The 23,810-nt window shown below is 39.2% G+C and overlaps 1 protein-coding gene and 1 pseudogene across 1 annotated transcript in view; one reads left to right on the forward strand and one right to left on the reverse strand.

Moving 5' to 3' along the window:
• SPIN1 (spindlin 1) overlaps positions 1–23,810 on the reverse strand; it is a 78,026-nt gene that overhangs the window by 22,243 nt on the left and 31,973 nt on the right. The window contains exons 2-3 of the mRNA XM_068974213.1: positions 23,318–23,535; positions 1,048–1,096 (exon numbers count right to left, since the gene is read on the reverse strand). Of these exons, the coding sequence (XP_068830314.1) occupies positions 1,048–1,096; positions 23,318–23,369 (101 nt within the window). The 5' untranslated portion in view covers positions 23,370–23,535. The remainder of the gene's footprint in view (positions 1–1,047; positions 1,097–23,317; positions 23,536–23,810) is intronic.
• On the forward strand, positions 3,106–3,765 carry LOC138081217 (small ribosomal subunit protein uS3 pseudogene; annotated as a pseudogene).

Raw genomic sequence — 23,810 nt, forward strand, 5'->3', positions numbered from 1 at the left:
GGACTTGCCCTATCTTCATATTTTTACTTTTCAAGTCATTTCTTAAACTGAGTATCACATATATTTATATTACATATCCAAGTTTTCCTTTAAATAGAGACACGTTTTGGTTTAACTACCAGCAATTAATGAAAGGCACCTTTATTCATCCAGACCTTCTATAACAGCCCAGAGGACTCTCACACTCTTCGACTACTAGACTGATGACCAAGTGGCACAAGCATTTCAATATGAATAATTTGAAAATAATTGTATAATCAGTCTTCGGAGGTGTGAGGGTCACAGTGAGGGTCTCCCATATTTAACAACCTTATGATGAACACTCATAGGATCATAATTGATTTGTTAGAGAGGATTTCATGGTGCAGTAGCCATCACAGTATCACAGTACCAGTGGATGTTGTTAAAACAGGAACTCAATTTTCATTCTGGACATAACTATACACATAGAAAAAAATGCAGGAAGGAAAAAAGTTGCTTTTACACTCTAGTACCTACAGGATTTAAGATGCATACCACTTTGTCACTTAAAATTATCTTTCAACATGAATATGCTTTCTCTACATTACAATATCTTCATTCATTTGAAAATTTTATGAAGAAGTGAGTGCGCCTGGCAGAGTGCTAGCTAGGTTCTTGATGAACAGGGGCGAGATAGCACACCATTATTCAGTGTGCAGCAAGGCTCCATGTGAGGCTGGCTGCTCTGAGGGTTCAAGACAGGGCCTCAAAGAGATGACCTCACAGCCCATGTAACCAAAGGCCATAGTGTGCTATCTAAAAAGGCAAGTTTCTGTAAAATAGATAACCAGTGCAAGTTCAACGCATGAAGCAGGGCACTCAAAGCCAGTGCTCTGGGACAACCCAGAGGGATGGGGTAGGAAGGGACGAGGGAGTGGGATTCAGGATGGGCGACATGTGTGCCCGTGGCCAATTCATGCCAACGTACGGCAAAAACTATCACAGAGTTTAAAGCAATTATCCTCCAACTAAAATTAATTACTTAAAAAATAAATAAATGAAAAGGCAAGTTTCAGAGCCGCTTACTTGTGGGATGTCCTTTTCTTCATCATGCTTGCAGACACACCAGCATGGCCTAAAAGAGAAGTGAGTATATGTCAACGAAAACTGGATTAAAAAATAGTTCAAACTCAGGAAAAAGTTAACTTATGAAAAACTGCCATATAAAGTATGCAATTAAAATAAACCACAAGGGAATTCCCTGGAGGCCCAGTGGTTAGGACTCTGCACTACTCTGCTTTCACTGCCAAAGGTCCAGGTTCCATTCCTGGTTAGGGAACTCTGCAGAATCCCACAAGCCACAAGATGTGGCCAAAAAACAAAAAACCCCCAAACAGCCAAAATGTAAGAAAACCATTTGCTTACTTATCCTTTAAACGGAAGATATAAGGGGTTCTGGGAAGATAAAATGACAGGAAGAGCAGTTTATCTGCTTAAATTGCCCATAAAACACAAAAAAAGCAAAATCACATGGATAAAAACTACAGCCAAAAAAAGTGACAATCCTAGTCATAAAGTACTAAAAGGTAAAGAACTCATTTTCCTGCCACAAACAACTAGAAAATGGGACAAGAGATATGAAACATCTGGATGCAGACATCAGGACAACAGGCAGCACAGGATGATGGAACCAGGAAGCTGAAAACCCACACAAGGGCCCCTACACCAACCAAGTGCATCCCAAGAACCAACTGAGGATAATGGTGCATGAAGGGTAACCAAGGACACTGAGGTTGTGCTACACTGAGAGTCGGATGGAAGCTAAGGAGGCGAGGTGGGCTGGGAGCCATGGGTCAGAGCGCTAGCAAGGAAAGAGATCTCACAGGGGGCTCCAAACATCTGGAAAAGGTATGGTGGTCTTCAATCTTTGGCTAGATACTAACTTGCAAAGGCATGAGAGCTGTTCAAACTCCATCTAGCCACCTCTTTGAGCACACAGGACAATCAGAAAAAACCATAAAGATAATTCCTTGGCAGGAGGATGAAGCAGCCCTAAGAAGGAAAGCTGCTACAGACACATCCCAGAACTTGCTTGCCAAAACAAAACTCTAATATTCAGTAAAGGACACCAGTCTCTAATATTCAGTAAAGGACACCAGTAAAACCCAATGCTCCACAATTGGGTTGGACACTTCAGATGTCCAACACCCCAACTACAAGTACTAGGTCTGTGGGAAAGCAGCAAACTGTAACCTCATAAGCAAACAGGTTATAACCAAAACAATGTAATTAGCAAGCAAAGACACTAAAAGAATGATTAACAACTATGCTCCAACAGTTAAAGGAAGACATAAACACTTAAAACAGATGAATGGGGAAGGAGAAGAAACAAATGAAACTGATGAAAAATACATGATCCAAAATGAAGAAAAAGAAAAAAAAATACACTAGATGTGGTTAGTAGCAGATCAGACCCCACAAATGAAAAAGCAGTGAATGTGAGACACTGTAACACAACATATCCAAAATAGAACAAAAAACAGCCTCAGTGACTTCTAGGACAATAGCAACTGGCCCAGCATAAATGAAATGGACTCCACAAAGAGGACAGAGGGGTGAAGAAAAAGTCTGACAAAAATAATGGCAGAAAGGTTTTCAGATGTGGTAAGTACACAAACATAGAGCCAACAAGGTCAATGAAGCCAAAGTAAGATAAAAAAACAAAGGGAAAAACCACAAGGCACATTCTAACCAATTTCTGAAAACCAGTGACACAGAAAATACTTTTACACAGCCTAACAATAAAAGACATCTTAAATTTAGGGAAACAAAACAGTGGCTCCAGATTTGTTGTCAGAAACAATGCTGGCCAGAAAAAGCAGTGGAATAAATCTTTAAGGTGCTGCTAAGATAAAGAAAACAATCTACTTGTGAATACTATATATAGCAAAAATCTTTCCAACCCCAACAATATTATCTCAATAAATATAGTTTAAATACATCAATTAAGAGACCATACAAAGAAAGAAGGAACAATTATTAAAACCAAAGGTATCAGGCATCAAAAAGGATATTCCAAAATGATAAATAACAGAGTCAATTAAGAAGCCCCAACACTTTCCTTTCCAGGGTGTGGGAGGTAAGATGGCAGTGCAGATTTCCAAGAAGAGAAGTTTGTCTTTGAAGAAGATGGCATCTTCAAAGCTGAACTGAATGAGTTTCTCACTCAGGAGATGGCTGAAGATGGGTACTCTGGAGGTGAGGTCCGAGTTACACCAACCAGGACAGAAATCATTATTATGGCCACAAGGACAGAGAATGCTCTTGGTGAGGAGGGCTGGCGGATCTGGGAATTGACTGCTGTGGTTCAGAAGAGATGCAGCTTCCCTGAGGGCAGTGTAGGGCTATATGCTGAAAGGTAGCCACAGGAAGTCTGTGTGCCATTGTCCAGGCAGAGTCTCTGCATTATGGACTCCTAAGAGGCCTTGCTCTGCAAAGGGCCTACTATGGTGTGCTGAGGTTTATCACGGGGCCAAAGGCTGTGAGGTCGTGGTGTCTGGGAAACTCCAAGGATAGAGGGCTAAATCCATGAAGTTTGTGGATGGCCTCATGATCCACAGTGGGGACCCTGTTAACTACTATGTTGACACCTCTGCACACCACGTGCTGCTCAGACAGGGTGTGCTGGGCATCAAGGTAAAGATCATGCTGCCTTGGGACCCAACCGCTAAGACTGGCCCTAAGAAGCCTTTGCTTGATCACAGGAACACTGTGGAACCCAGAGACGAAAATGCTGCCTACTGACACCATGAACAGAAAAGTGGGACGCCAGAGCTGCCTGCCAGGCCCTAGCCAGTAACCAAGGCAAGACAGATTTCCTTGGCCCCTGGGTCTGGAGCCTGGATGTTGCTCTATAAAGATCCTTAATAAAATATTTTTAAAAGACAAAAAAAAAAAAAAAAAAAGAAGCCACAACAGGGCTGGTAGTCCTGTGGTTAGGGCCCTCAGTTCTCATTACTGAGGGCCTGAGTTCAGTATCTGTTCAGGGAACTAAGATCCCACAATTGTGTAGCACAGTCAAAAAATAAACAAGACAAAACAAAAAAGGAAGCTATAACGAGCTTAAAAGTATATAAACCTAATTATAGTATACTGAAATATATAAAGCAAAAACTGACAGAATAAGAAAAACTGACATACTCATATTTAAAAATATAAACACTTCTCAGTAATTGATATAACAAGTGGGTAAAAACATAAGAAAAGGATATAGGAGACCTAAACATCACAAACAGCCAACTAGGCTTAGATGACATTTACAGAATGTTAATTCAGTAATGCCAAAATAAACCTTTTTTCCAAGTTCACATAGGACATTAACCCAGATACACCATATGCTACTCAGAATGCAAACTCTCAATACACTTAACATGAAACCATACAAAATAAGTCTTCTGACTACATCAGAATTAAATTAGAAATAAATATTTGTAAATACCCCAATATCTGAAAATTAAACAATCTCCTAAAACTGCATGTTTCAAACACAAAGTCACAATGAAAATTCAAATATTTTGAATAAGAAAACAACAACTTATCAATATCTACAGAGTGCTTCAAAATGTATACCACATTGATCAAAATTCACTCTAAGTAACATAATCCACCTGGGTGGAGGAAGAAGGCTTCTGGGTTATCTACAAAGTTCTCTCCTTGGCATTACATCAAGATGTACAGTTTTTAAACATAAATTTCTGCAATTACATAACAATTCTAAAAAGATAAAAGAAAAAGGATATATATAGTCAGTTGGTCTGTACAGGACTATCCATTCTACTTCACAGATGAAAACTGCCAAACATGATCCCAAATGCTAAGAGCCATTCCCCCTCAGTTTCACCCAGCATGCTGACATACACTGATGAAGTGGGCAGCTCATACATGAAGACACAGGCTGAACAGAGACGGAATCTACCCGAAGCATCTCTAGAAGAGCCCCTTCAGCCACATGAAGTGCAGCTGCAAATGCCTATGGATGGTCGTCCAGCTGATCCTGTCAACCCACAATAAATTTCATAATCACACTTCACTTTTGGTCTCAAAGTTCCTCCTTAGTACAGAGGATATTAGTATCTCCACCCTCAAAGAAGCTCTAATGAAAAAGCAGACAATAAATAAGAACAAATGAGTAATATGAGCAGAAAAATGGAATGTTTAAGAAAAAACAGACAGACATGGCAGATGGGCTTCCCTGACGGTTCAGTGGTAAAGAATCCACTGCCAGTGCAGGAAACATGGGTTTGATCCCTGGTCGGGGAAGATCCTACATACTGCAGAACAACTACGCCCCTACGCCACTGCTGTTGAGCCTGTATTCTAGACAGACCCCAGAAACAGCAACTACTGAGCCCACGGGCCTAGAGTCAGGACTCCACACAAGAGAGGCCACTGCTCTGAAAAGCCTGCACAGCAGAGAAGACCCTTTGCGACCCCATGGACAGTAGCCTACCAGGCTCCTGCATCCATGGGATTCTCCAGGCAAGAGTGCTGGAGTGGGGTGCCACTTCCTTCTCCAGAGGATCTTCCCAACCCAGCGATCAAACCTGGGTCTCCTGCATTGCAGGCAGACACTTTACCGTCTGAGCCACCAGGGAAGTTCTCAAGACGATCCAGAATAACCAAAATAATATTTTTTAAAGATCAAAGAGATTTAAGACACAGCAGAAATCAAAAACACCAAAGCAGAGATGAAGAATGCTTTGATAGACTCATTAGTAGACCGAGTAGACTCAGCTAAGGAAACAACTTCTGAGCTTGAAGATATGTCAAAAGAAACTTTCAATACTGAAAAGTAAAGAGAAAAAAATAGATGAAGATGCAGGGAAAAACAGAATATCCAAGAACTGTTAAATAACAACGTAAGGGTAATATGTACATAATGAGCATATCAGAAAGACAAGAAAGAAACAGGAAAAAAATATGTAAAGTAATAACGACAATTTGCCCCAGATTAATGTCAGACACCAAACCACAGACAAGGAAGTGCAGAGAACACCAAACAGGAAAAGTGCCAAGGAAACAAAAATAAAACCTAAATAGGTTTTTCATATTCAAATGTGAGAAAAATCAAAGATAAAGAAAAAAAACCTCTTAAGCCAGAATTTTAAAAAAAGCAAAATTAAGGATTAGATCCTACTTCTCCTCAGAAAGCATGGAAGCAAAAAGATACTGGAGCGAAATATTTAATTTTGTATTCTGCAAAAGTATCCTTCAAAGTGAGAGAAACAGACTTGCTCAAACACAGATGAGGGAATCTGTTGCCAGTAGATCTGCCCTTCAAAAAAATGCTAGAAGAAATTATTCAAAGAGAAGAAAAACAAGATAGCTCTGAAACTCAGATCTGCATAAAGGAAGAACATTAGAAACAGAGTAAGTGAAAGTAATATAAAAACTTTTATTTTTTGATTTTTAATTGAACTGATAAATTTGTTCACAGTAATATTAGCAACAACGTACTAGATGATTATGGAGCTTATATGAAAGTGAAAGACAACAGTACAAAGGACTAGAGTGGAAGAATTAGAATGCTTTGCTGTCAGAAGATATTCTCACTACCAATGAAGCTCTACCGCATTATTTGACAGTGTACCAGAATTAGTTGTATACTGCAAACTCTAGAGCTTAAAGTTTTTTTTTTTTTAAAGTATAACTGACAAGGTAAGAAAAGAAAGTAAAGGGAATCAAGCACATGCTCAATTAAAACCATAAAAGGGGACTTGCCTTGTAGTCCAGTGGTTAAGAATCTGCTTACCAATAGAGGGGACACAGGTTCTATCCCTTGTCTGGGAAGATCACATGTACCACAGGGGCAGCTAACTAAGCCTGTGAGCACAACTACTGAGCCAACCCACCAAAACCACTGAAGCCTGCTTGTTCCAGAGCCCAAGTGCCACAACTCCTGAAGTCCACAGCAGCTCCCGAAGCCTGCATGCCTGAGTGCCTGCGCTCTGCGACAAGAGGAGTCACCACAATGAGAAGCCTGAGGACTGCACCCAGAAAGCAGTGCCCACTCACAGAAGCTAGAAGGATGGCTATGCACGGCAAGGACAGCACAGTGCAACCATAAGTAAATAAGCAAGGAAAAACCGTAAAAGGCAGAAAAAGAGAAGACGACAAAAATATGAACAGAGAAGAAGGGCAATACAGCAGTAAGTATGGCAGACATTAATCCAATAATCTCCTGAAATGCCAGTGGTCTAAGTAAGCACTCCAATAAAGAGACTGTCATACTGAATGAAAAAGCAATACCATATTGTAGATGTTCTATAAGAAATTCACTTTAAAAACAAAGATATATTCAGAGTGAAAGTAAACAGATGGAGAAAGAGGTACCAAGGTAACAAAGATCTAAAGAAAGCCCTTAAAGGGGTATTTGGGTTTCCCAGTAAAAGTGAAAGTCACTCAGTCGTATCTGACTCTTTGTGATCCCATGGACTATACACAGTCCATGGAATTCTCCAGGCCAGACTGCTGGAGTGGGTAGCCTTTCCCTTCTCCAGGGGATCTTCCCAACCCAGGGATCAAACCCAGGTTTCCTGCATTGCAGGTGGATTCTTTACCAGCTGAGCTGCCAATCTCTCTCAATGTTGAGAGAGATTTAAGAGCAAAGAAATTCACTGGGGATACAGAAAAGCATTATGTAACGATTATGGTCTCAATTCTCCAAGAAGACATAACAGTCCTTAATGTGTATGTACCTAACAACAGAGCATCAAACTAGTTGAGGCAAAAACCTATAGGAACTACAAGCAGAAATAGATGAATTCACTATCACAGTTGAAAACACTTCACTATCTCTATCAGAAATGGACAGCTTCAGCCTTAAGAAAATCAGAAAAAGACATAGCTGAACCCAATACTACCATTAATCACATGGATAAAACTGACATATATATAGCACTTTACCCAACAACTGAATATACCTTCTTCTCAAGATCCCTTGGAGTATTCATCAAGAGGGCCTATATTGTGAACCATCAAACACACTTTTAACAAATTTAAAAGAGGATAAAAGAAATATCCTCAGACCACAATGAGATCTACACTCAGTAATAGAAAGACAGCTGGAAAATCCCCAAACACTCGAAGATTAAATAACACACTTCTAAATACATGGTTTGAAGATGAAATTTTAAGACAAAAATATTTTGAACTAAATGAAAATGAAAGTACAATTTACTAAAATCTGTGGGATTCAGATAAAGCAGTGCTCAAAGGGGTATCTGGGCTTCCCGGGTGGCTGAGATGGTAAAATATCTGGCTGCAATGCAGGAGATGACCCCTGGGTTGGGGATGATCCCCTGGGAAAGGGAATGGCAACCCACTACAGTATCCTTGCCTGGAGAATTCCATAGACAGAGGAGCCTAGCGGGTTACAGTCCATGAGGTTGCAAAGAGTTGGACATGACTGAGTGACTGATACTAACTAAAGGAAAATTTATAGGACTAAATGAAATGCATATGTCGGAAAAGAGGAAAGATTTAAAACCAAAAATCTACGCTTCCAATTTAGGAAACCAGAAAAAGAGCAAATTAAATGCCAAGTAAGCAGATATTATAAAACTTAGAAATCAACAAAATTTAAATTAGCAAGTCAACAGAGAAAAATCAACAAAAACAAAACCTGGTTCTTCAAAAAGATCCAAACTGATAAATCTCTAGCTGTGCTAACTAAGAATAAAAGATACAAATCACTAGTACGAAAGATGAAAGAAGACATCAGTACTGATTCCACACACAAAATATATATATGAGGTAAACTACAAGAAATTGAAGACAGGAAGACTCAATTATCATCAAGATGTCAGCTCTTCCCCACCTGATCCATAGACTTTAAACGCAATCGCAATCAAATTCCTAGCAAGTTATTTTGAGGATATCAACAAACTGATTCTAGAGTTTTTACAGAGAGGCAAAAAGACACAACCAACAGGACATTGAAGTTGAAAAACAAAACTGGAGGACATTACTGGACTTCATGACCCGCTATATAGCTACATTAATCATGACAGTGTAAAAGAATTGGTGAAAGAATGAACAAATACATCATAAAAAAAACAACAGAATAGAAAGCCCATAAGAGATCCTCCATAAATACAGTCAACTGTCCTTTGACAAATGAACAAAGGTAATACAAATGAACAGAGTGTTTTCAACAAATGGTGCTGAACAACTGGACTTCTACATGCAGAAAAGTGAATTTAGACACAGACCTTATATCCATCACAAAAATGAACTCGTAACAGATCATATACCTAAATGTAAAATTAAAAACTATAAAATATAAAATCCCTAAAAGGTAGTAATAGGAGAAAATCTAGATAACCTTGGTTAGTTGAACACATTTTAGATACTGAGTCTGCCAAAAAGTTCATTCAGTTTTCCTGTAAGATAGCTGCGGTAGTGCTTGCTAAGTCACTTCAGTCATGTCCAACTGTGTGACCCCACAGACGGCAGCCCACCAGGCTCCCCCGTCCCTGGGATTCTCCAGGCAAGAACACTGGAGTGGGTTGCCATTTCCTTCTCCAATGCATGAAAGTGAAAAGTGAAAGGGAAGTCACTCAGTCATGTCCGACTCTTTGCGACCCCATGGACTGCAGCCTACCAGGCTCCTCTGTCCATGGGATTTTCCAGGCAAGAGTACTGGAGTGGGGTGCCATCACCAGTGTTTAGCTGTCTTTAACTTCATTTGAAACAATTCTGTTAGACTGTATTGTGACAGCTGTCATCTCAGTGTGCATCAAAAACAAACAAACAAACAAACAAACCTTATCAAAATTGGTGAAATTTTGTGTAGCCATTTCCAGTCATTTTAATACTAGAGACAGAAGAAATATTATTTCAAGAAAACACAATTGATTTGTGCAGGGTATGGAGAAGGTGCTGTGACTTATCAGGTAGACCAGTTGAAGTTGATAGCCATTAAACCCAGACATTAACTGAGAAAGATCAATGTTATACCACGTGGGAGACAGCCAACATACTCAAAACATCCAAATCAAGTGCTGAAAATCATTTGCACCAGCTTGGTTATGTTAATCACTTTGGTATTTGGGTTTCACATAAGTGGGAAAAACCTTCTTTTATTAAAAAAAAATCGTTTTTGGCTGTGCTGGGTCTTTGCTGTTGCACAGCAGCTTTCTCTAGTTGCAGCAAATGGGGGCTGCTCTCCAGCTGCAGGCCAAGGGCTTCTCATTGTGGCAGCTTCTCTTACTGCAGAGCACAGGCTCTAGGCATGTGGGCTTCAGTACTTGCGGCACAACTTAGGTGTCCTACAACATGTGGGATCTTTCCAGACCTGGGACCAAACCCGTGTCCACCGCAACGGCAGGTGGATTACTGGATCACCAGGGAAGCCCCATGAAGAAACAGTATTTCTGCAAGCAATTCTACTTAAACGTCATGAAAACATTCTGTTTTTAAAACAAACTGTGACGGGTGATGAAAAGTAGTCACTGAATAACAACTGTAAGAGATTGTGGGACAAGCAAAAGGAACCACCACACCAAAGGCTGGTCTTCATCCCAAGTTTATATAGTATATATGATGGGATTTGTAACGGAGTCCTCTATTAAGAGCTCTTTCTGGAAAATCAAACAATTCCAACAAGTACTGCTCCCAATTAGAGCACCTGACAACAAGTATCCAGAATTAGTCAACAGAAAACACAAAATCTTTTCATCAGCGTAACACAAGATTGTATGTTTCTTTGATGATCAGGCAAAAACTGTAAAAGCTTTGCTGGGAACTTCTGATTCATATACCATTTCACCAGACACTGCACCTTAAAAATTCCATTTATTTCAGTCTTTACAAAATTCTCTTAATGGAAACAATTTCAAATCCCTGGAAGACTGTAAAAAGCACCTGGAACAGTTCTTTGTGCAAGAAGATATAAAGTTTTGGGAAGAAGGAATTACAAAGTTGCCTTAAAAAATCATAGAAGGTAATGGAACAAAAAACAATGAATATGTTCTTGAAGAAAATGAAAAGAGTGTCTTTTATTTTTACTTTAAAACCAAAGGAACATTTTGGCCAACCCAATACAATGCCAAAGGCACAATCCATGAAAAAAATAACTGATAAGTCAGACTTAATTAAAATGTAAAACTTCTGCTCTATGAAAGACAATGTCAAGATGCTAAGAAAATATTTGTGAAAGACATATCTGATAAAGTACTATTATCTATAATATACACAACTTTTAAAATTCAGCAACAAGAAAACAAACTGATTATAAACATCCTTTAAAAAATGAACCAAAAACCTTAATATCCACCTCATCAAAGAAGACAGATGGCAAATAAACACATGAAAAGATGCTCTGTATCATAGGTCATCAGAGAAATACAGGCTCAAAACAATGAGACACCACTAATATACCTATTAGAATGGTGAAACTGACAGCAAATGCTGGAGAGGATGTGAAGCAACTGGAATTCTCATTCAAAGCTGATAGAAATGCGAATCTGGCAGTTTCTAACAAAACTCTTACGATATGATCCAGAAATGATGCTCCCTGACACTTACCCAAAGGAGGAGAAAATTTATATCCATATAAAAGCCTACACATGGATGTTCATAGGACTTTTATTCATAAGTGCCAAAACTTGGAAGCAATCAACAAGACATCCTTCAGTAGGTGAATGGATAAACACTTGGTACTATATCCCGACAACAGATTATTCAGTACTGAAAGAAAAAAGAGCCATCAAGCCATGAAAAGACATGGAGGAAACTTAAATCCATAATACTAACCTGATAAGTTTACATATTTTATGACTCCAACTATATGATATTCTGGAAAAGTCAAAAACTATGGAGACAATGAAAGGTTAAGGGGGAGGCAGGGATGAATAGCTGCAGCAAAGAGGAATTTTAGGGCCGTGAAGCCACTCTGTATGATACTCTAAGGGTGGATTCGTGTCATTACTTATTTGTCAAGACCCACAGAGCATACATCACCACGAGCGAACACTACGGTGAACTACAGACTTAGGATGATGATGCGTCACTGTAACAACTGCATTTATTTAACAAAAGTACAACTGGGTGTGGGATGCTGCTGCTGGGAAACACTGAAGAGACAGGGAATATATGAGGAACCATTGTACCTGCGGCTCAATTTTGCTATGACTTGAAATTGCTCTACAAAATAGTCTAATTCTTAAAAATTCTTTACAAAAAATAAAGAGGTACAATACTTATTCTTTGACCATCAACACTGGGCTAGATTAACAAGAGGTTAAGTGATGCCTTCAAACCTGAGGTAAAATTACTTCAAATCCTGAATTCTGTAATCAGATAAATTACCAACTGGCATTTACATTCACGTATGGGCTCAAAAATTTACAGCTTAAATAAATCTCTCAAAATTATTGGAAGATACTCCAGAAATTGAGAGGAAAGCACTGTAGACACACAGGACTCAAGAAGCCATGTTGGAACCCCAGCACAACTCCTGAGAAGCAGGCTGGGACCCACACAGCTGGGAGCAAGAGACAAGGATGCAAACAGGCTTTCTCCAAGAAGCCGATGCCACACAACAGCGTGTAGATAAATTAGTCACAACACAGACAAACTTACTATCTCTGATATTAAAAGACTTTCAGAAAGCAGGGGAGAAAAAATGGGTGAGGTAAGAACAGAAAAAGGCCAAAGAGGCCTTTAAAACTACAGTGATACCATTCCTCATCCATCAGATGGAAAAAAACCTACACTGCTGATGACATACATCACTGGCAAGACTGTGTAAGAAACACTGACAAATTACTTGCTGGTAGGAATGCAAAGTGGTACAAAGCCCATACAGGGGAAGGTGATGGTATCTTACATAACTATATATATATATTTAAGATCTGATTCAGTGCTACCTCAAGAAATCTATCCCAATGACAGTGGTAAGACAAATGGGCAAGGCTATTCATTTCAGTTATTATTTCCAATAGTAGGAGAGTAGAAACAACACAAATGTCCAAATAAATGACTACCCTACAAACTAACTTCGTACTTCTACACAACGGAATACTATTCAGTTGTAAGGAACCATGAGCCATTTCTCTATATATTGCTAAGAGGTCACAACTACATACTGTTCAGTGGAAAAGGCAAGTAACAGAAGAACAGGTAGGTATGTATATATTAACTGGGCACTAGGCTTATTTAACTTATATGCAGAGTACATCATGAGAAACGCTGGACTGGAAGAAACACAAGCTGGAATCAAGATTGCCGGGAGAAATATCAATAACCTCAGATATCCAGATGACACCACCCTTATGGCAGAAAGTGAAGAGGAACTAAAAAGCCTCTTGATGAAAGTGAAAGTGGAGAGTGAAAAAGTTGGCCTAAAGCTCAACATTCAGAAAACGAAGATCATGGCATCTGGTCCCATCACTTCATGGGAAATCAGTGGAAACAGTGTCAGACTTTATTTTTTGGGCTCCAAAATCACTGCAGATGGTGACTGCAGCCATGAAATTAAAAGACACTTATTCCTTGGAAGAAAAGTTATGACCAACCTAGACAGTATATTCAAAAGCAGAGACATTACTTTGCCAACAAAGTCTGTCTAGTCAAGGCTATGGTTTTTCCTGTGGTCATGTATGGATGTGAGAGTTGGACTGTGAAGAAGGCTGAGCACTGAAGAATTGATGCTTTTGAACTGTGGTGTTGGAGAAGACTCTTGAGAGTCCCTTGGACTGCAAGGAGAGCCAACCAGTCCATTCTGAAGGAGATCAGCCCTGGGATTTCTTTGGAAGGAATGATGCTCAAGCTGAAACTCCAGTACTTTGGCCACCTCATGCAAAGCGCTGACTCACTGGAAAAGACTGATGCTGGGAGGGATTGGGGGCAGGAGGAGAAGGGGACGACAGAGGATGAGATGGCTGGATGGCATCACGGACTTGATGGACGTGAGTCTGAGTGAACTCCGGGAGTTGGTGATGGACAGGGAGGCCTGGAGTGATGCAATTCATGGGGTCACAAAGAGTCGGACATGACTGAGCGACTGAACTGAACTGAAGATTAGTTTGTTATTCACAATGGCTTCATGACACCCATCTGAGGATCACAGATTTTCCAGCAGAAAACAGAACAAGACCCTACACTAGGTAGCAACAGTTACATCTATTTGTTGATTGAAGTGAGGAAAAATAAGCATAATTTACAAAATAAGCAGTTCTATGATTCACCTAACAGTACAGTCGTTTGGACTGTCCTAAACAGAAACAGGCAAGAAAAACTATATACACTCAAACTGTTTTAACAAACTCATCCAGACACAAGTTCCAAAATAATCAGCATTTTTTTTAAATTTACTTTTACTGTATTATTTATTTTTGGCTGTGTAGGCTTTCTCTAGTTGCAGTGCAGACTTCTCACTGCAGCGGCTTTTCTTGTTGTGGAGCACAGGCTCAATAGTGGTGGCGCACGGGTTTGACTGTCCCTTAGCATGTGGGATCTTCCCATGTCTCCTGCACTGACAGGCGGATTCTTTATCATTGAGCCACAAAGGAAGCCCTTTTTATGTGCGTTTTTGAAAATTTTTATTAGAGACAATTTCAGTAAATCTGAGAACTGAAAAGTAAAGAATATGAATGAGTCACTATACATTACACCTGTAGCTTTCTAACAATCAACTCATCCACTGCCTATTCATGTAACTTTTAAAGATGTACATGCTTTAGCTAGGCAACAGTACACACTAAGAAACAAAGGCACAGCAACCAAGAGAAAGGAGAATCTAACATATAAAAGAGGAAAAAGAAACTCCAAGGATGACAATGTTGTATCAGATCGAGAGAATAATCAACAGAATAGAAACTGACAGAAGGTGCTAGAAAAAACTCTTAAGAAAAACAAGGACAGATGGATTATCTATTACATTCGGTATGCAGGAAATTATATTGAGAGGAGTTTCATAAAGCTGTTAGAGGTTCTAGGAGACTCCAACTTGCAAAGAAACTTAAACAAATAGAAAAAAAAATAAGGCAATCACAAAACTCCAAGAAAAACATAATGTACCAAAAAAAAGTAACCATACTGCATTACTTGGCTCAAATGTTCAATATTTATGTAGTAATCATGACAGAAACAATAAATACATTTTTAGCCAAAGCTTTTTTAGAAATTTAAAGAAGTAGTAAAACTGTCAAGATGACATAACACTATGCATCAGTTTAGTTCAGTCGCTCAGTCGTGTCTGACTCTTTGCAACCCCATGAATCACAGCACACCAGGCCTCCCTGTCCATCACCATCTCCCAGAGTTCACCCAAACTCACATGAGTCGGTGATGCCATCCAGCCATCTCATCCTCTGTCGTCCCCTTCTCCTCCTGCCCCCCAATCTCTCCCAGCATCAGTCTTTTCCAATGAGTCAACTCTTCGCATGAGATGGCCAAAGTACTGGAGTTTCAGCTTTAGCATCATTCCTTCCAAAGAACACCCAGGGCTGATCTCCTTCAGAATGGACTGGTTGGATCTCCTTGCAGTCCAAGGGACGCTCAAGAGTCTTCTCCAACACCACAGTTCAAACACATCAATTCTTCGGCACTCAGCTTTCTTCACATAGAAAATCCTAAAAAATGCTATCAGAAAACTACTAGAGCTCATCAATGAATTTGAAAGTTGCTGGATACAAAATTAATATACAGAAATCATTTGTATTTCTGTATACTAACAATAAAGCATCAGAAAGAGAGGTTAAGGAAATAAGTTCATTTACCACTGCATCAAAAAGACTCTAGGACTTCACTGGGGTTCAGTGGCTAAGAGTCCATGCTCCCAATGCAGAGGGCCTACATTCAATCCCTGCTCATGGAACTAGATCCATATGCCACAAATAAGGGCTCACATGCCACAGTTAAAAGATCTCCTAGGCTGCAATGAAGATCGAAGATCCTGTGGACCACATCTAAGACCTGCTGCAGCCAAATAAATTCACTGTCGTTTCTGTTCAGTCGCCAAGTCGTGGTCCGACTCTTTGTGACCCCAAGGACGGCAGCACACCAGGCTCCCCAGTCGTTCACCATCTCCAGGAATTTGCTCAGATTTATGTCTGTTGAGTTGGTGATGCTACCTAACTATCCCACCTCTGTCGCCCCCTTCTCCTCTTGCCCTCAGTCTTTCCCAGCATCAGGGTCTTTTCCAATGAGTCTGCTCTTCACAACAGGTAGGCAAAGTACTAGAGCTTCAGCATCAAGCCTTCCAATGAATATTCAGGGTTAATTTCCTTTAGGATTGACCGCTTTCACTTCCTTGCAGTCCAAGGGACTCTCAAGAGTCTTCTCCAGTACCAAAATTAAAAAACATCAATTCTTCATCATTCAGCCTTCTTTTGGTCCAACTCTCACATCCATACATAACTACTGGAAAAACCATAGCTTAACTAGACAGACCTTTATCAGCAAAGTGATGTCTCTGCTTTTGAATATACTGTCTAGGGTTGTCATAGCTTTTCTTCCAAGGAGCAAGTGTCTTAATTTCGTGGCTGTAGTCACTGTCCGTGTTGATTTTGGAACCCCAGAAAATAAAGTCTGTCACTGCTTCCACTTTCCCCCATCCATTTGCCATGAAGTGAGGGGACCGGATACCCCCTTAGTTTCTTGAATATCAAGTTTTAAGCTGGCTGTTTTACTCTTCTCTTTCACCTTCACAAAGAAGCTCTTTAGTTGCTCTTCACTTTCTGCCATTAGAGTGGTATCATCTACATACCTGAGGTTGTTGATATTTCTCTTGGCAATCTTGACTCCAGCTTGTGAGTCATCCAGCCCAGCATTTCACATGATGTACTCTGCACAGAAGTTAAATAAACAGGGTGACAATATACAGCTTGTCATATTCCTTTCCCAGTTTGGAACCAGTCAGTTGTTCCATGTCCCACTCTAATTGTTGCTTCTTGACCTGCATACCAGTTTCTCAGGAGATAAATAAGGTAGTCTGGTATTATCTCTTTAAGAATTTTCCAGTTTGTTGTGATCCACAAAGTCAAAGGCTTTAGCACAGTTAATGAAGCAGAAGTAAATGATTTTCTGGAATTCCCTGGCTTTCTCTATGATCCAACAAATGTTGGCAACCTGATCTCTAGTTCCTCTGCCTTTTTTTAAACCAGTCTGTACATTCGGAAGTTCTTGGTTCACAAACTCCTGAAGTCTTGCTTGAAGGATTTTGGGCATAACCCTGCTAGCAAGTGAAATGAGTACAATTTTACAGTAATTTGAACACTCTTTGGCACTGCCTTTCTTTGAAATGGGAATGAAAACTGACCTTTTCCAGTGCTGTGACCATTGCTGAGTTTTCCAAATTTGCTGACGCATTAAGTACAGTACTTTAACAGCATCATCTTCTAGGATTCTAAATAGCTCAGCTGGAATTCTACCACCTCTCCACTAGCTCTGTTGGTAGTAAATGCTAAGACCCACTTGACTTCACACTCCAGGACTTCACAATCCAGGATTTCTGACTCTAGGTGAATGACCACAAAATCATGGTTATTCAAGTCATTAAGACCTTTTCTGTATAGTTCTTCTGTTTATTCTTGCCACCCTTCTTACTCTGCTTCTGATAGGTCCTTACCATTTCTGTCCTTTATCATGCCCCTCCTTACATGAAATATTCCCGTGATATCTCCAGTTTTCTTGAAGAGATCTCTAGTTACACAAGCCTCTTCACCACGAGAAGGCTGTGATCCATGAACAGGAGCCAAATTAATAAATAAATATCAAAAAATAATAATAAAGCATTAAAAAAGAGACTTTATCTATAAATAAAGCCTAAGGAAGCAGAATACCAGAACTTCAAAAACTATAAAACATTGATGAAAAGAAATTGAAGATATACTGTGTTCTTGGAATGGAAGAACCAATCATGTTAAAATGGCCACACTACCCAAAGCAATCTACAGCCAATGCGATTCCTTTCAAATTACCAGTGGTATTTTTCATAGAACGAGAACAAAAAATTTTATTTGTATGGAAGCACAAAAGAATCCAAATAGCCAGAACAATCTTGAGAAAGAACACACCTGAGGAATCACGCTCCCTGACTTCAGATTATACTACAGAGATACAGTAATCAAACAGTATGATACTGGCACAAAAATAGGCATAGAGATCAATGGACAGGATGGAAAGCCTAGAAATAAACTCACACACTTTGAGTTTGTGAGTGGCAAGAATATACAGTAAAGAAAAGACAGTCTCTTCAGTTAGTACTGCTGGGAAAACTGGACAGCTACACGTAAACGGATGAAATCAGAACATTCTCTTAACACCATATACAACAATAAACTCAAAAGGAATTAGATTTAAATGTAAGACTGGGTACTATAAAACTCCTAGAGGAAAACAGAACACTCCAACATAAATTGCAGTAATATTTGGGAAGGTGGGGGGAACGGGTGGGGGGGGTGGCTGGCTCTGTCTCTTACAGTAATGGAAATAAAAGCAAAAATTTTACAAATGGGATCTAATTAAACTCAAAAAGTTTTTGTACAGCAAAGAAAACCGTAACAAAGCCAAAAGTCAATCTACAGACTGGGAGAAAATATTTGCAAATGATGCTACCAACAGGGATTAATTTTTAAAATATACAAACTTCATACAGCTTAGTATCAAAAAACAAACAACCCAATCAAAAAAGAACAGAAGATCTAAACAGACATTTCTCCAAAGATGACACACAGATGGGTAACAGGCATATGAAAATAAGCTCAACACTGCTAATTATTAAAGAAATGCAAATCAAAAGTACAAACAATGAGGTATCTGACTGATAGACATCAGTCAGAATGGCTGTCTTTAAAAAGTCAATAAACAATAAATGCTACAGAGAGTATGGTACTCTTCTACACAGTTGGAGAACGTAAATTGGTACACCTGCTATGGAGAACAGTACAGAGGTTCCTTAAAAAACTAAAATCAGAGCTACCGTATGATACTGGAATCCATGCATCTCAATGTTCATAACAGCACTGATTACAACAGCCAAGACCTAGAAGTACCCACCAACAGATGAACGGACCAAGATGTGGTACACATACTCAACAGACTGTTACTCAGCCATAAGAACAGGTGAAATGATGGCACTGCAGCTACACGTATAGACCAGAGATCATCATAGCAACTGCAGTCAAGGAAAACCATCGCACGCTATCACCCACATGCAAAAGTTAAAAGAGTAACACAAGTGAACTTATTTACAAAATGGAAATAGACTCACACACATAGAAGACAAACTTATGGCTACCAAGGAGATATAATGGGAGGAGGGGATAAATTAGGAGTTTCTGATTAACATAAACACACTATCACATATAGAATAGGTAAACAAGGACCTACCATACAGTGGAGGGAACAATCAGTATCTTGTAATATCCTAACATGGAAAAGAATCTGAAAAACAGACACGTATACGCAGGTGGCGCTAGTGGTAAAGAACCCGCCTGCCGATGCGGGAGACGTAAGAGACGCTGGTTCAATCTTTGGGTCGGGAAGATCCCTTAGAGAAGAAAATGGCAACCCGCTCCAGTATTCCTGCCTGGAAACTCCCACGGACAGAGGAACCTGGTGGGCTCCAGTCTACAGAGCTGCAAAGAGCTGGACTGAAGCAACTCAGCAGCAGTAGCGGCAGCATATATACAACTGACTTGCTCTGCTGTATACCTGAAACTAACTCACCACTGCAAATTAGCTGTATTTCAATTGAAAAATAGACTCCATTTTTTTAAAAAAACAAAAAGACTAATGAGAGAAAAAGATGTGAAAAAGAATCCTCAACAGGTTTCAAAATCTAATAAAGAGAAATTTGTATACTCATTATTTACAAATACTGAAGACAAAAATCAAAATGAACAGAATGCCTACTTTTTGATAAAAGTCTTTGGCACTATTTGACAATTCACTCATGAATTTCTATTGATTGGTAAACATAAATATCGAGGTTTTAAAAACATCTGAATATAGTAAAAACAGTTGTTAATCTGAGTATTAGGCACATCCATCTATTATTTCCATTCCCTGTACTTGTAAGTATGATTAAAATATGTCATAAAGAGAGAAAATTTATATTTGATAAACTAGTAAAAATGGAGGCTAACTCTATGGGAGGAAAACATGAAAAAAAAGTTTTATCAGGTAAAAGGACTTGTGGCTCAACATCATTAGGTATACATAAACTACCACTTTAGAAACCAATTAAAATTCAACATAATTATACAAATAAATCTAAGTGATTTAAAAAACAGAAATCCCTATTATGTTGAACTATGTATATAGAAAGTGAAAAGAAAGTGAACTCACTCAGTCATGTCCGACTCTTTGCGACCCCATGGACTGTAGCCTACCAGTCTCCTCTGTCCGTGGGATTTTCCAGGCAATGGTCCTGGAGTGGACTGCCATTTCCTTCTCCAGGGGAATCTTCCCAAACCCAGGGATCGAACCCGGGGTCTCCCGCATTGTAGACAGACGCTTTACCGTCTGAGCCACCAGCAAAGTCAATTATGTATATAGAGATAATGCAAATATTCAATTTTCCAATTTTTATTGATCACACATGCCCTAATGACAAACACTGTCACGTATTAGGCTTTGCCCACTGTGGTGGTTTTAAAACATGACCATAATTCTCTGACACTTCTCCCATCAGGCAGAGTGCATGCCCACTCCCTTGAACCTGAGCAGACCTTTGAGACTGCGTCAATGAACAAAATGCAACAAAAGTGAACCCATGTAACTTTCAAGACTCCCAACAGAAGACACCATGCATCTGTGCCTGTTTCCCTTGAAGTACTCGCTCTGGGAGCCTTAAGTAATAAGTCCAGATATCCAATGGCCCGCAGTGGAAGAGAAATATCCTAGGAGCCCTATACACTGAAGGCTTCCCGTTTCAGTTTTGAGATGGCACCAGACTAAGGGCATATCTGAGCCACCATAGCAACTCTGGAATGTCTATCTAGGTTTCTTGATGCATGGAAATAAGAAACCCCCTTTCTAGGTGAATTTTATTTGTTAATGGGCACAGCTGTTACTGATATAAGGATTTAAAAGTAACAGAGCCTACATTTTCGTTAACAGGAAGAATGATTAAGATAATTTTATAAATAATACTGATCAAGGGATCATTAATCTAAGAGTATAATACATAGCAGTGAAAAATAAATGACCCCAGGATCTTAACACATTAAAATATTAAACAAAAGGTCAACTGTAATTTACAGAGTACCCACTCTGTCTTTAGTGCTATGCCACGTGCTCTAAGAAATTATCAAAGGATAAGAAAATATAAGATCAGAGTACTGGCTAGGATTAGACAATCTCTCCCTTAACAATAACATCTCCTGGTTTAGTCCTGTCAATTACTTATACCCTACTACAAATTACTTTAATCAATTCTCTCTCCTAACTAAGAATATGACTTTAAATCAATAAAGAAAATAGGAGTGATGAATTCAGAATGGTGTGCCTAAAAAAACTTGGGGTACAGTTACTATTTCAAGCTACAGAAACATGATCAACAAAAACTTTTGTCGACAGCAATTTTTGAACCATGAGATGAAATAAACATTTTGTTAAAATAGTATGATCAACAAAAACAATGCTTTTTGCAGAGCAGCTGTAATGTGGTAGGCATGTAGCTAAGCACGTAACATACAAAAACACATTTATTTCTTCATAATAAGCCCAGTAGATACATAACAGTACTATTGTTTAGATAAGGAAAAACAAGGCTTAAGAAGATACAAAATGCACCAATGTTTACACAGCTAGTAAAAGAGCAGGATAGGACTTCCCTGGTGGTGCAGTGCATAAGAATCCGCCTGCCAATGCAGGGGACACAAGTTTGATCCCTGGTCTGAGAAGATTCCACATGTTGCAGAGCAATTTAAGCCCATGTGCAACCTGAGCCTATGCTCTAGAGCCCGCATGTGGCAACAGAACCTGCGCTCTAGGGCCCACATGTGGCAGCTACTGAAGCCCGTGTGTCTCGAGCTTGTGCTCTGCATCCAGAAGTCACGGCAATGCACCACAAAGAGCAGCCCCCGCTAGTAGAAGCTAGAGTACCTGTACGCGGTAACAGAGACCTAGTGTAAACAAAAATAAACACGCAAATTATTAAAAAATTTTAAGAAGTAAAGAAATAAGAAAAAGAGCAGGACAGAACTGATGAGAGAGTTGGAATCAGAACAGTAACTCTCAGCTGACTTACACTCCAGTCTGTCACCATGACTGCAAGTTAATCTTATCAACAAATGTAACAGTTGAATCAGTGTTTGCAAGAGAAGAACTAAAATCAAAGAGATAAAAGGAACTGAAAATCTTAATCCCTGTGGCTCCTCTACAAGGGAATTACAAACTCCATAGCGAATAAATAAAATAAATTCTAAACCACAGCAACCATTTTAAGATTACTAGTAATTTTGCTAGCTGAATTCTCAGATTCACTTATATTTGACAGATGTTTTCAATATTCAAACGTATTTCTGGAATGGAGAAAAATATAAGTCCAAAAGAGAACACTGGGCTTCCCTGATGGCTCAGTGGTAAAGAATCTGCCTACCAACACAGGAGACGCAAGATGGATCCCTGGGTCAGAAAGATCCCTAAAGAAAAAAGTGGCAACGCACTCCAGTATTCTTGCCTGGGAAATCCCATGGACAGAGAAGCCTGCGGGGCTACAGTCCATGGGGTCGAAAAAGAATCTGACACAACTTAGTGACTAAACAACAGCAACAGAAGAATATATTACTTACCTATTTTATTCTGTAGCCTATAAGATTTTTACCTTTTAGTTTTCTAGGGTAGACAAAAACCATGCAAGGTCTAAACTTCTAGTATCAGCTGTATGCCACAAAAATAAGAATTTCTATTAAACATTCATTTCCATACATTACATTCCAGTAAAGTTCTTTCAAGTAAATACACAAAAAACTGAGTTTATCTTTTTTCCTATTAAATACTCTAAATCTCACTAAATCTGATACTCATCTAGTCATCTCACTTTCACTTCTTTCAGAAACCCGTGATAAAACCTTTACTTACTATAAACCTCTTAAGTATTTACAATTCACTTGCTAAATTTACTGGACATCCATAACTTACTGCAAAAGACCACAGGAAAAACTAATGATTCCCTACCTTTCAAGAACCTAAACCTATGTTTTTCACATGTATAAAATACTAGAAATCACACAAAGCTTTAAGAATAGCAAACCACTAGGAATTACATGAGTGCATTCCCCATTTTTACAACTGTTTCAAATGTATTACACTAAAGTAAGTGTAGAACTGCACTGCCTACCTGCATCAGCTCTGGACCGCTGGCCAGGTGTCTTTCCGAATGGGGTCTTCATTCATCTGTATTTAAGTGAGCAGCACAGCTGCTGGACTAGGGTGAAAATTCAATATGCTCCAATTTGAAACTTTTCACAGAATTTCAATGTTCTTGTTAATCCATCATCCCAAGCGCTTTTTTTTTTTTTAACAAGTTCAGCAAAAATACGTGAAATCTTAAGTACTCTGTAAAACAGTGAAATAACAGTTCATTACTAGAGCATCACACAAGAGCAAACTTCTCCAAGTAAGCCATCAAACATGACATTATTTTAAGTAACATCAGTGAAAATGCACTTTGCCCAGAAGCAATTAACTTTAATTTCTCAGTCCTGGGTGCCAAGGACTGCACAGAGAAGCAAGAGAAAAGGAAGTACTAGACCCTTCAACAAAGAAAAGGGCAGTTCCTTGGCAGTCAATTGAACGTAATACAGCCTTGGGCTTCCCACGCTGTATCCCAA

The sequence above is a fragment of the Capricornis sumatraensis genome, chromosome 6 (genome assembly GCF_032405125.1).
Source record: "Capricornis sumatraensis isolate serow.1 chromosome 6, serow.2, whole genome shotgun sequence".
In the NCBI taxonomy this organism is placed as follows: domain Eukaryota; kingdom Metazoa; phylum Chordata; class Mammalia; order Artiodactyla; family Bovidae; genus Capricornis; species Capricornis sumatraensis.